Genomic DNA, 14,305 nt, shown 5'->3' with positions numbered 1-14,305 from the left:
GAGCACCTAATTGTGATAGCTTTTCCACTACTCCAGAATTTGTTTTCTGGCATGTCATGCATCTTTCAAACATTTGTTGAGCTTGTGCCCTGAACTTTGGATTCCATCACCATGGGGAGAATCTGTCAATCATCTTTTGCACTCCAGTATGACCTTGGGAGTGTATTTGCTGTGCCCAGTAAAGAAGCAGCTCAGTTGGAGCTACTAGTCCGTGACAAGTATCTATACTCCATCACTATTTAACTTACCACCATTCTCCATCCAGAACCACTTTTTCTGTCTGGAGCATTGAGCTTTCAATTCCCAGATATCCAGTATGTTCATCTGTGATACAGAGTTCAACTTTGTTTCCATAATACCAGTTCTTGGATTCACTACATACATTCTTGATAATTCTTTTATTTCCTTTATTTCTTGCTGTGCTGCTGTTTTTGCAGTTTTGTCCACAAATGCATTTCCACGGTTTTCCATTGTAGTCATTTTGGAGTGGCTTTTTCATTTTAATATAGCATCTTCTCATGGCAGTTGTATGACATCCATAACTTCTTGTATTAGTTGGCCATTCTTGACTGGGATTCCTACTGCAGTAAGAAATCATCTTTGTCCCCATAAGTTTGCATAATCATGAACAATTCAAAAAAGGTATCAAGAATCAGTGTAGATATTAGCTGATCTTCCTTCTGCTAACTTACAGGCTTCAATCAAAGCTTTAAGTTTTGCCTGCTGCACAGAGGTACCAGTAGCCGTGCTTCCTGCCAGCACTTCAGTTTCATAAACAACTGCTCATCCAGCCATTCAGATTCCTATTTCAATCATTGAGGAGCCAGCGATATATAGAATCATGCCTTTAGCAGAGTGATAGCCAACAGGACACTGTTCATCTCCATGTCCTTGAGTTAAAACTGCTATCATGTTTTCCTCATTGACATACACAGTGAATGATTTACCTGCATTATGGATTCCTAATGCAGATGCAGGATGCAATGCTGCTTTTAAAGTTTGAAATGCTTTCAGCTGTTCTTCATCAAAAGTGACATGGTTGTCTTGAATGCAGATAATTGATTGGCTGAGCAATTTCAGCATATGAGTGGATGAATGCTCTGTTGTCATTCCACAAACTCAGAAATGACTGGAGTTGCTGAACTATTGTGGGAGGTTTTGCTGACTTAATGGCTTTTGCCATTAAGTTTTTTGTCCCAAGTAAATTACTTCTTCTTGTTGTAGTTGTGCCTTATCTAGATTTGCTTTGTGATTCTCAGAGAACAGATAATTGAGCAAATAAAGCACCTCATATTCATGCTGTCTGCAGCATCGGATGCAATCGGGATATCATTCACATTTGTATGATAGTCGAATCAAGGTCTGGAAGATCTCAGAACCATGTGAGAGACAGTGGGAATGTTGTGTAGTCCTTGTGGTAGCCTCGTCTTCTGATATTGTTGATCATCAATTGTAAAAGCCAACTGTGATTGGCATTCAGGTGCCAATGGTACTGACCAGAATCCATTGCCCATATCAGTGAATGTGAACCACCTGTGTGACAGGCTTAGAGCATTGAAAATGATTGATAGATCTGCCATTGTACATCGATTAGCAGTGGTTTCATTTTCAGTCTTGCGTGTCTTCACTTGTGTGGTCTTTATTACAGCAAACTGACATAGCTGTCAATCGTATTGTTTCATCAGTATCACCTTCACTTGAGTCAGGGCCACCACAGAGTACATGTCATGTTCATACTGTAATTCTTTGGAGCTCAGATGGTGGCACTTTCACAGAGGACTGTCCAATGTAGGCTGTAGTTCTCATTTGTAAGTTCAGATGGCATCGCTGTTCAGGGAGACTGCTTGATATGAGCTGTAATTTCTTGAATGGAGCTTCAGAAGTAGATGTTCCCCTGAGCGGAGTCTGGAAGTAGTGTTATTAGAAGACTACCCACTTGAAGTCATGGCTGCGTCGCCTGAAACTGACTCAGTTTGTTTCTGAGCCCTGAACAATGCACTTCGATTGAATTAAAAACACAAGAGATTCTGCAGGTACTGGAAATCCAGAGTAACACACAAACACAAGTTCCTCCAGCAGTTTGTGTCTGTAACTTCGATTGAATTACTGTTTTTTTTTGTTCATTTGATTAGTACAGAGATTTACTCTTTAGACTTTTTACTGTCTCTATCATGTTTTTGTAATTTATTACAAGTTTCATGTTTCTTTTGATTAAAAAAGACTGTGCATCCCATTAACTCTTTCAATCATTCACATGTTCAATCAAACCGACCACGCAGTCTTGAAATCAGTAGCAGGCATTTTCTTGATCTCAATACATGCCTTTGTGTTCTTAATAGACCTAAGTTTGTTGGTATTTTGGTTTGTACTTTTTCATTAATTTTATCCAACTGAGATGTTTCACTCAAGTAAGAGTTCTTAGTAAGCTTTATGGCTTTGGTAATTGTTTTGGTTGAATCTTAATGTGCATGTACTTTGATTACTTAGATCGCAATCTTGAAATTTTAACAGTTTGTTCGCAACCTGAATTTGAACAGGAGTAAGCCAGTTGCCCCTTCAGTGTTTCCCCCACCATTCAATATGATTATGACTTATCTATGGTAGCCTGAATTCCCCTCTGTCCCAGTTCCACATAACTCCTAGTTCCTCGATTTTTCAATTATTTGTATATTGAATGATCTGGCTTCCACCACATTCAGGAGCAAAGAATTCCAGAGATTCACTACCCTCTCAGAGAAATTTGTACATAGTTTTAAATAACTGACCATTAATTTTGTAGCTATCCTCTTGTTTGTGGAACCTCTCAGCATCTACCCTGTCAAGTCCTCTTAGGGTTTTATATTTTTATTCTGTTTGTAATAGGCCCTTTGAGCAGCACCGCCCAGCAACACCCGATTTAACCTTGGCCTAATCACAAGACAATTTACAATCACTTACTAACTGTATGTCTTTGGACTGTGGGAGCACCTGGAGGAAACCCATGCAGTCATGTGGAGAATGTGTAAGCTCCTTACAGTCAGCGATGGGAAATAAACCTGGTTGCTGGTACTGTAAAGTGTGATGCTAACCACTTTGCTATCATGCTGATCCATATATCTATGATTAGCGTCACCCCTTGTTTTTGTAAATGCCATTGAATGTAAATCCAAGTTGTTTACCCTCTCTTGAGAGGACAATCTCCCTATTCCAGCAATTAGGATAGAAGGCAGAGAGTGGTAGTAAATGGAGAGTATTCAGTCTGGAGGTGATCAGTGATGTTTTGGGGGTTTCTGTTCCAAGACCCCTGCTCAGGGAATTTTATAAATGACTTGGATGAGGAAGTGGCAGGCTGGGTTAGTAAGTTTGCAGGTGATATAAAGATTGGTGAAATCGTGGATAGTGTGGTGGGTTTCTGCAGATTGCACTGGGACATTGACAGAATGCAGAGCTAGGCTGGGAAATGGCAGATGCAGTTCAACCTGGAAGAGTGTAAAGTGCTTCAATCTCGAAGGTTGAATTTTAAGGCAGAATACATTGTCAATGATTAGATTATTAGCAGTATGATGAACAGAGGGAACTTGGGGTCCATGCCCAAAGATTCCTCAAAGTTGCTGTGCAAGTTGATAGGGTGGTTAAAAAGATGTTGGCCTTCATTAATCAAGGGATTTAGTTCAAGAGCCACAACGTAATGTTACAGTTCTATAAAACCCTGGTAAAACAACACTTAGAGTATTGTCTTCAGTTCTGGTCACCTCATTATAGTGTAGCCCCCCTGGCCACCCTCAGGGTCGCTCAGCTCGCTGTCGTCTAGGGAACAGCCTCGGCCCCACCAAACTGGGTAATTAGTTTGAGTGGATGCTGTGTGAGGTAGCCCACCCCGCCCAAATAACAGACAATACACCAGATGCAATTAAATGATTTACAGTTTATAGATATTACTGGAACTATATAATTAAGAGAGAATAAAATATAAAAGGAAAATAAAAGGCGCCACACTTATCAAAGTTCAATCTCTTCGTGCACAAAACAGTTGGAGCCTAAGGACCTTCTTCTTCACCCTGCGACCCCTCGGACCACCTCGACTGGCCGCCTGGGACCAACAACGGTGGTCGACCAGACGCTCCACACGAGTCCGTCTCCGTCTCCTCTCCTCGCCGAATGCCCCTCTCAGGGTCCGACCCCATTAGCGGACCTCACAGCACCTCGTCCATCCTCTGTTTCGCTCTCCCGCCTTCTCCCTCAAAACCCCGCGCATACAGTATCTTCAAATACACCAAAAACATAACAACTATCCCCATTGGTTAATAACATATTTCTTATCACAGTCTAAACCAAAACAAGCTGCTAGCGCAAACTTTCTCAGCGTTTAACACAACAAAGCCGCATTCCCCAGATTAACATAACAAAGAGGCCATTTTAATTAGCCTCCGCAGTAACATAAAAGTCGAAACCCCTTACACTCTTCCCCCCCCACCAAATAAAGTCATGTCCTCATGACTTCTAAATAACTAGCCAACCAGTGCTGCAGACACACAACACACGGTGACAGTGCTCCCCAAACAGTGGACCTTACTCCCGTCCCATGGGCACTACATAGGCCAACCTATCTGGGAGCTTCTTAACCCTCTGAGACCTCTGTACCCCCTCACCTAAACCCAAAAGGCTCAGACACTACTAGGGATACCTCGGGCCTGCTTGCCAACTCCTCTCTCACTCAGGCCACCACTACAGCTCGGAGCCCCCTGTTCCGTGTTCGGGGCCCCGCCTCTCCTCCTTCCTGATCCTGCTGTAACTCAGTCTGCCCACAGCTAGCCCTCCCCACTACACCTGACTCAGTGGGAGAAGGGCCAAAGGTCTCTTCCTCAATCACCACCACATGTGCAGCACATCATCCTTCGAGTCCCTATCGTTTCTCATTCCTTCGATCGGTAGCTGCTGTTTGAGTTTCTCCAAACTGAAACATTTAGCCGGGGCTACCCCTTCAGCCTCCTGCAGTTGAGACGTCAGTTTCTTTGGGGACTCCTTCAACTCTTGCCACAGCCTCAGCAGTTCTGACTAAGGGTTCCTGGCCATCTCAATCTGGGATGCAGTTACCCCACCAGCTTCTTCCATCCTGACCTGAAAAGCAGCAGTTAAAGAATGTTCAGCCTCTGGTTGTTTCTTCCTGAGGACGTCTTCCAGGTCGACTTTCAGCTTTTCCACCATTTAAACTCCCGATAGTCACCTTCAGGTTCCTTTCAAGCGTCCGCCTCCCTTTTCTGAGATCTGTCCTCCATTTCTTCACCTCCTCGGGAGTGTAGTCAAACTCCCCTCCCTGGGCTCTCGGTTTTCTGTTGACCTTAGTCAGAACACTTCCTTGATCTTCCCCAACTTGTAAGTCTTCCAATCTGTTCTGAATGGACGTCTTGAGTTTCTGCTGACCCCTTCGAAGGTGGGTCATTGTTTCTTCTCGCTGGATTAATTCATCAGTACATGACCGCAGTGTGGTGCAAATCCCCTCACTTCCCTGTGTCTCATTTAGATTGACGACCTGGGTTTCCATCCCCCGGTCCGCCACCGTCTCTTCCCAACACCAGGAAGTTCAACTGGTATGTCGGGTCATTTTTCTCACATTGCACCAAACTCCTTCGGCCAAAAACCCCTCCACATTTGACACTTCACTTCGGTCGCCCGGGCTCAACCACTCGCCTCGCCTCATAGTCCCCCCAGGTGAATTCAAGCTCTAGGCGGTCATCCACATACGTCAAAACTCCACACACCTTCTCTTCCCCCGTGGTCTTCCTCATGATCCGCGGGAAGGATGCAGGGGCTCCGGATATGCCCTTGGGCATCTTTTCGGATCGGAAGAATCCTGGGGAACTAGTAACGGCCATCTTCAGCTCAACAGCCGCACTCCTCAGGATCTGGCAACATCCACTCCTCAGATGCAGCACATTAAACCACATCACATAATCCACACACACACTGCCTTCATCTTCCACGCCGCTAGGGTCCAGTTGCCACGACCTCTCTCTCACTGAGGTGTCTTCAGCGGTCAACTACCCTCCCTCGTGGTAGTTCGGAGCATCTACTAAGAGGGTCTCACCCTCAGCTACTTTCCCCAAGCCGTACCACCGCCGGGTGTCGTTTAAATTCGGTACTGGCTCAAGGCTGCTACACACGTCCTCAGAAGCAACTCGACACACTGGGTGCCCAGACAATGCCCCCATGAACTCCAGGGTCATTAACCAATCATCGTCTTCTGGATAACTACTGCCACTAATACCCAAAGTCTCCGTTGCCCTTGTGGTTGTCAAGGATAAATGCTTCAGACACCGGTTGTAAAACGAACTGTACAACAGCTTGATCTGTGCCCCGGGGTCGAGGATAGCTTTAGCATCGCTTCCCTCTATCCATAGTGACACCCTGGGGCGTGGCCCCTCTAGGCCTTCAGGAATAGGGTCTTTTCCTTTCGGAAGTTCATCGGTACGTTGCTGGGAACGAGCTTCCCCAGAGACCCCAAGCCGTTCCCCTCACTGGACCTCCACTAAGTTTCCCGACACTTCTCTGCTCAGCTGAACAACTGAAGGAGGGGCTGATCCCCCTGGCACTGCAAGCAATTTAGCCGCCCTCCTAGCCAGAGAAGACACACTGAAAACTTTCCCCCCTCTTTCAAATAACTAACAGCTGTCACTACGGTGTAGGTGAACCTGACAGCTCTAACACTGTCACCAGCCCGCCTACTCAAACTTTCAACCAATCCCTGTTGCTCTTCCCTCAACCGAGCACTGCCACTCATCTAACAACTGCAAGATCTGCTCCGCCCACGTCTCACATGCCTCCGCCTCTCTTGGGGTGGACACTATCCCAAGTGCCAGGCGGAGCCTGCCAGAGCATTCGCAGACCCTACCTCCAAATCAGACCACTCTTTCCCCTCTCACCCAACCGCATGGACAGCCCCGAGTGCCACCTCCAACCCATCAATGCTAGTCTGAACTGGAACAAAGACCTCACCCACCACGCATACAGCAATCACCAGCAAATAACCCACAGAGACACACATTACAGATTTAAACAGGGCACCCACACAGCATACCAGCAGACTCAATCCCGGACAAAGCCCACACAATGTGCCCCCCCCCCCCCCGGCCACCCTCAGGGTCGCTCGGCTCGCTGTCGTCTAGGGAAACAGCCTTGGCCCCGCCAAACTGAGTAATTAGTTTGTGTGGATGCTGTGTGAGGTACCCCACCCCGCCCAAATAACAGACAATACACCAGATGCAATTAAATGATTTACAGTTTATAGATATTACTGGAACTATATAATTAAGAAAGAATAAAATATAAAAGGAAAAAAAAAGGTGCCACACTTGTCAAAGTTCAATCATTTCGTGCACAAAACAGTTGGAGCTCAAGGACCACCTTCTTCAACCTGCGACCCCTCGGACCACCTCGACTGGCCGCCTGGGACCAACAACGGTGATCGACCAGACGCTCCACACGAGTCCGTCTCCGTCTCCGCTCCTCGCCGAATGCCCCTCTCGGGGTCCGACCCCGTTAGCGGACCTCACAGCACCTCGTCCATCCTCTGTCTCGCTCTCCCGCCTTCTCCCCCAAAACCCCGCACATACAGTATCTTCAATACACCAAAAACATAACAACTATCCCCATTGGTTAATAACATTTTTCTTATCACAGTCTAAACCAAAACAAGCTGCTAGCGCAAACTTTCTCAGTGTTTAACACAACAAAGCCACATTCCCCAGATTAACATAACAAAGAGGCCATTTTAATTAGCCTCCGCAGTAACATAAAAGTCGAAATCCCTTTACAATAGGAAGGATGTGGAAGTTTTAGAAAGGGTAAGGAGGAGATGTAACAGGATGCAGCCTGGACTAGAGGGCATGTCTTGTTATGATAGGTTAAGTGAGCTTGGGCTTTTCTGTTTGGAGCAATAGAGGATGTGAGGTGACTTGATTGAGGTATACAAGTTGATAAGAGCTCTTTTTCCCAGGACAGAAATGGTTAATGCAGGGAGGTATAACTTTAAGGTGATTGGAGGAAGGTATAGGAGGGATGTCAGAGGTAAGTTCTTTGCACAAAGAGTGGTGGGCACATCAAACACCCTATCAGGAGTGGTGGTTGTGGCCACGGCAGCAGATACATTATGGATTTTGGCAGACCCTTAGATGGGCATATGGATGATAAATAAATGGAGGAATATGTAGGAGGGAATGGTTAGAATGATTAGAAGAAGAATGTGAGCTGCCTTAATGACTGTCGCCCAGTAGCACTCACATCTATAGTGATGAAATGCTTTGAGAGGTTGGTCATGACTGAACTCCTGCCTCATCAAGGACCTGGGCCCACTGCAATTTGCCTATCACCACAATAGGTCAACAGCAGATGCAATCCAATGGCTCTTCACACAGCCTTAGACTACCTGAACAATACAAACACCTATGTCATCGACTATAGCACAACATTTAACGCCATCATTCCCCCAATCTTGATTGATGAGTTATTGAACCTGGGACTCTGTAGCTCCCTCTGCATTTGGATCCTTGACTTCCTAACCGGAAGACCACAACCTGTGTAGTTTGTTGATAATATCTCCTCCTTGCTGACGATCAACACTGGTGCACTTCAGGGGTGTGTGCTTAGCTCTACTGTCTGTATACCCATGACTGTGTGGCTAGGCACAACTCAAATACCATCTATAAATTTGCTGATGATACAACCATTGTTGGTAGAATCTCAGATGGAGATAAGAGGGCGAATTGGAACTAGATATACCAACTAGTGGAGTGGTGTCGCAGCAACAACCTTCCACTCAACATCAGTAAAACGAAAGAGCTGATTGTGGACTTCAGGAAGGGTAAGATGAAAGAATACATACCAATCCTCATAGAGGGATCAGAAGTGGAGAGAGTGAGCAGTTTCAAGTTCCTGGGTGTCAAGATCTCTGAGGACCTAAGCTGGAGTTGCAGCTATAAGAAGGCAAGACAGTGACTATACTTCATTAGAGTTTGAAGATATTTGTTATATCAACAAAACACTCAAAAACTTCTATAGATGTACCTTGGAGAACATTCTGACAGGCTGCATCACTGTCTGGTATGGTGGGGAGGGGGCTACTGCACGGGACCGAAAGAAGCTGCAGAGGGTCATAAATTTAGTTGGCTCCATCTTGGATACTAGCCTGCAAAGTACCTAGGACATCTTCAAGGAGCAGTGTCTCAGAAAAGCAGGGTCCATTATTGAGGATTCTCAACACCCAGGGCATGCCCTTTTTTCATTGTTACCATCAGGTAGGAGATACTGAAGTCTGAAGGCACACACTCAGTGATTCAAGAACAGCTTCTTCCCCTCTGCCACTTGATTCCTAAATGAACAATAAACCATGAACATACCTCAATTTTTCAATATATATTATTTCTGTTTTTGCACGATTTTTAATCTCCAATATACTGTAATTTATTTATTTATTTTTTTCTTTTATACTATGTATTGCATCAAACTACTGCTGCTAAGTTAACAAATTTCACGACACATGCCAGTGATAATAAACCTGATTCTGATTCTGATTCTTCTGATTTTAGTTGGTTAAAAGGTGGGCACAACAGAGTGGGCTAGAGGGTTTATACAATGCTGTAATGTTCTATGTTCTGTATTCTAAATCATGTTTAATAAATTTGCTCAAATTCTTTGAGGATGTAACAAGGAAAGTTGATGGAGGGGAACCTGTAGATGTAGTGTGTTAACTTTTCAAAAACCATTTGATAAGGCACATGAGGCTGATACATAAACTAAAAGCCTGCGATATCTGGAAGTATGTTAGAATGGATTGAAAACTGGCTACCTCATAGAAAATAGAGAGTTAGAATAAATAGGTTATTTTCAGATTGGCAGGAGGTAACTAATGGAATATCACAGGGATCAGTTCTGGGCCTGCAGTTGTTCACTATTTTCATTTGTGACTGGAAGAAAGAACAGCCTCACTTGGTGAACTGTGTGCAGTTTTGGTTCCTGTATCTTAAAAAGGGATATTATAACAATGGAGGCACTGCAAAAGAGATTCACCAGGCTACTTGCTGGGATTGGAGGTTTTAACAAATCCTTTTTAAAAGATCAGATAACACAACAACAGCTTCCATAATTTACTGACTCAAGATTCCTCCGTTCTGTGTGTCTATGTCCTCTCTACATCTAATCAGATATCTGATAAGCCAAATAATTCCCAAAAGGCTGAAGTAACTCTCTCCTCCAAACCTATTGAGAATTTGGTATGTTTTCTTTCTTGATTATAATTGTTTTCCATGCTAAGTAGGTTTCTGGACGGACTACACATCATTTATCAAAAATTTGCAAGAGCAAGTTAGATTTAGTTTTAAAAATGGAGAAAGTTAACAAAAATTACACAACAAAGCCAGATGATTGGAAGCCCGCTTGGAGGAAGAGAGGTAATGGAGCGATGGCTCTAAGATACAGGAAGAAAATAAAATTTGGGCATTATGGTAATAAAAGGCTCTTCTATCTGACATTTTTTCCTAATTTTTCTTTCAATTCTGTATATGAAATTCAGATATTTTTTGAAAGCTTGACTCAAATTCTGACATCTCTTTCTGTTTTCTGTCCATTCTTTTAATTAGTTAATTGCAACTGACTTGCATGCTGGTTCTAAAGACATTTCAACCGTGCTAATTTTGTGCAGAACCTACTCTCTCCTTGAAATTACTGGGGCTGCAAAGAAAAGACCATCAGTACTGTCACAGAGGCTGCTAGAGCGAGCCTCTAGATGGCAGTGGATCAAGAAGTGTGACCCATAGATCAATGCTGCTGGGGCACAAGCCAGGGCCTCATCAACCATGGCTGGGTCACTTGGGCGAAAGTGACTGATGTTGAAAGATCCAAAACACCAAATGACCCCAGGTTGCATCACTGATTATTTGTCTCCGCATCAGAATAACATGTTAAAATCTTTAACAAATGAAACTTCGTTCACAATAAAAGAAATTTAACAGTATCCAGATTGTTTTCATCGGTTCTGTGTTTTGGATAATGAAAGTGTCTATCTGATCTGAAGTTCTATATTACGATTATGAATCTTATTTTGGATAATGATTGCATATTGATAGGTTGTGGAAGTGGCAATGTGGAAGATTAATATTAGTAAAATTAAGTTATGCTGCCTTCCATCTTTGTAGCATTAGTCTGGTGAAATAGGATCTTATGTGAATGTTTTGAACTATAATTTAGAGTCACTGCTAAACATGATTTCAGTATTCTCACAAGTAAATGCAATTGGTTACTTAAACTGTTTGAGATGTTTTGTATTATAAAATGTATATATTTTATTCTGATTCCTAGGTTCTGTGGTCAGATGCTTCAGTGACTTTTGTAACCAAGTCTTACCGGGAATTGAAAGAATTTCTTGCAAAGGTAAAAGAGAACATAGAACATAGAACGGTACAACTCAGGAACAAGCCCTTCGGCTCATGATATTGTGCCAAGCTAATTAAACTAGTAATTAAATGTCTAACTAAACCAATCCCTTTTGCCTGCACAATGTCCATAGTCTTGCTTTCTCTGCATATTCCTGTGCCTGTCTAAAAGCCTCTTAATTGTGAGTAGGTAGTGTAATGCCCTGATTCAGATTTCTACTGCTATGCTGAGATAGTCTGTCACATTTGTTTCCACTATCACCCCAGCTTACATACCATGTACCCACCACTCTGTGTTTAAGAAAACAACTTGCCTTGCACTGCTCCTTGAACTTTCCCCCTCGCCTTAAGTATTAGACATTTTGACCCTGCTGAAAGGATACCTGTTGCCTGCTGTATTTATGCCTCTCATTATCATTTTCACAACTCCTGTCCCTCTGCTCCTCTGATGTTTGAATTTTCTCCCCATTTAGATAAGTCTGTACTATTGTTCCTTTTACTAAAATGCATTATCATACATTTCCCAACACAGTATTCCATCTGCCGCTTTTTTTGCCCTTTCTTTCAATGTGTTTAAGTCCTACTGCAATCGCACTGCTTCCTTAGCACTGCCTACCCCTCCACCTGTCTTCATATCATCTGCAAACTTTGCCTCAAAGCCATCAAAGCATTGACAAACAATATGACAAGTAGTGGTCCCAATACCGACCCCTGAGGAGCACCACGTATCACTGGCAGCCGACCAGAAAAGGCCTCCTTTTATTCTCACTCGCTGCCTCCTGTCCATGCTAGTATCCAGCCATTCCTCTGTCCATGCTAGTATCTCTCCTGCAATGTCTTGGGATTTTATCTTGTTAAGCAGCCTCATGTGTGGCATCTATCAAATGCCTTCTGAAAATCTAAATAAATGACATCCACTGGCACTGGAGAAGATGGCGGCGCGACGCAGCGCGCAGCGGCCACTCCGGTGATGATGTCTGTTATTTGTCAAGTAGGGTGCTGTGCACCATCCTGATTTGATGGAGACAGACGTGAGACAACATCTGGTGAAACTTCTGAAATGCCTGCTTCACTGCTGCTGCTACTGTGTGGTTCAGAATCTCCAGAGGAGAAGGCCCCAAGTCCTTTGCTTTGCTTGTTGCTTGGCGGCTGGGGTAGGGTCGAAGCGCTCGGCAGAGGATGGTGCTCAGAGAGGCTGTGTTGAAGGGGCTGGTCGGAGGCTCGAAGTTTTCGGACGGACTCAGAGTCCGCTGCGGTCGGGTGCTTCCAATGGTGTTGCATCGGCAAGTTGGCGGGGCACTTGGAGGTTCATGGCAGGGAGAGTTTCTCCCTTCTGCCGCCTGCATGAGATGATGAGTCTATCGAGACTTTGAGAATTGTTTTACTGTGCCCATGGTCTGCTCTTTATCAAATTATGATATTGCTTTGCACTGTTGTAACTATATGTTATAATTATGTGGTTTTGTCAGTTTTAGTCTTGGTTGGTCCTGTGTTTTCTTGTGATATCATTCTGGAGGAACGTTGTAGCATTTTTTAATGCATGCATTTCTAAATGACAATAAACGAGGACTGAGTGTCCTCATAATCTAATCTAATCTAATCTCCTTTGTCCACCCTGCTTGTTACTTCCTTGAATAACTCTGACAGATTTGTCAGGCAAGGCTTTCCCTTTACAGAAACCATGCTGACTTTTAACTTATTTTATCATTAAAATAAACCTTAGCCTTAGTAATAGACTCCAACACTTTCCCAACCACTGAGGCCTATAATTTCCTCCCTTCTTAAAAAATGGAGTGACATTTGCAATTTTCCAATCGTGGGACCATGCCAAAATCAAGTGATTCTTGAAAGATAGTGACCATGCATCCATTCTCTCTTCAGCAACCTCTCTCAGGACTCTGGGATGTAGTCCACCTGGTCAAGGTGACGTCCATCTTAAGACCTTTTGGGTTTACCTACCACATTTTCCTTTGTAATAGCAATGGCACTCACTTCTCCTCCCTGACACTCACCGACCTCAGGCACGCTGCTAGCGTCTTCCACAGTGAAGACTGATGCAAAGTACTTATTAAGTTCATCTTCCATTTCTTTGTCCCCCATTACTACCTCAGCAGCATCATTTTCCAATGATCCGATATTAACTCTCACCTCACCTTTGTATAACTGAAAAAAATTAAAGTATCCTTTATATTATTGGCTAGTTTGTCCTCATATTTCATCTCTTCCCTTCTTAAGGCTTTTTTTAATTGCCTTTTGTTGGATTTTAAAAGCTTCACAATCATCCAACTTCCCACTTGCTTTTGCTACCTTATATGCCTTTCCTTGGCTTTTATGCAGACCTGAGCTTCTCTTGTCAGCCATAGTTGCCTACCCCTGCCATTGAGAACAACTACTTCTGTGGGGCATATCTATCTTGTGCCTTGTGAACTATTCCCAGAAACTTCAGCCATCTCAGCTCTGCTGTCATCCTTGCTAGTATCCTACTCCAATCCACCCAGGCAAGCTCCTCTCTCATGACTCTATAATTCCCATTATTCCATGTGATTTGTGCTTCTCCCTCTCAAATTGTAATATGAATTCAATCATATTATGATTACTGCCTCCTAAGGGTTCCATTATGTTAAGCTCCCTAATAACATCTGGTTTATTACACAACGCCCAATCTAAGACGGTCTTTCCCCAAGTAGGCTCGAGCACAAGTTGCTCTAAGAAGCCATCTCGTAGGCATTCAACAAATTCCCTCTCTTGCGATCCGACACCAACCTGATTTTCTCAAGTAAGTTCATTCCTTATTTCTTATTTAACTCTTGAGAGAACAGTGGGTGTATCAACATGGCCAGTGTTCTGTTTTGGGTGTCAGGTGTGGGATTTCCAGGAGACTACCAGCCTCCCCGATGGCCACA

The 14,305-nt window shown here is 43.8% G+C and overlaps 1 protein-coding gene across 1 annotated transcript in view; it reads left to right on the top strand.

Annotated features, from left to right (window-relative positions):
- Positions 1–14,305, top strand: part of zcchc14 (zinc finger, CCHC domain containing 14) — a 151,634-nt gene that overhangs the window by 57,369 nt on the left and 79,960 nt on the right. The window contains exon 4 of the mRNA XM_072279717.1: positions 11,329–11,400. Coding sequence (XP_072135818.1) covers positions 11,329–11,400 — 72 coding nt within the window. The remainder of the gene's footprint in view (positions 1–11,328; positions 11,401–14,305) is intronic.

Source organism: Mobula birostris, chromosome 15 (assembly GCF_030028105.1).
Source record: "Mobula birostris isolate sMobBir1 chromosome 15, sMobBir1.hap1, whole genome shotgun sequence".
Classification (NCBI taxonomy): Eukaryota; Metazoa; Chordata; class Chondrichthyes; order Myliobatiformes; family Myliobatidae; genus Mobula; species Mobula birostris.
The sequence above is the reverse complement of the archived record's forward strand: the minus strand, read 5'-3'. Positions and strand labels throughout refer to the sequence as shown.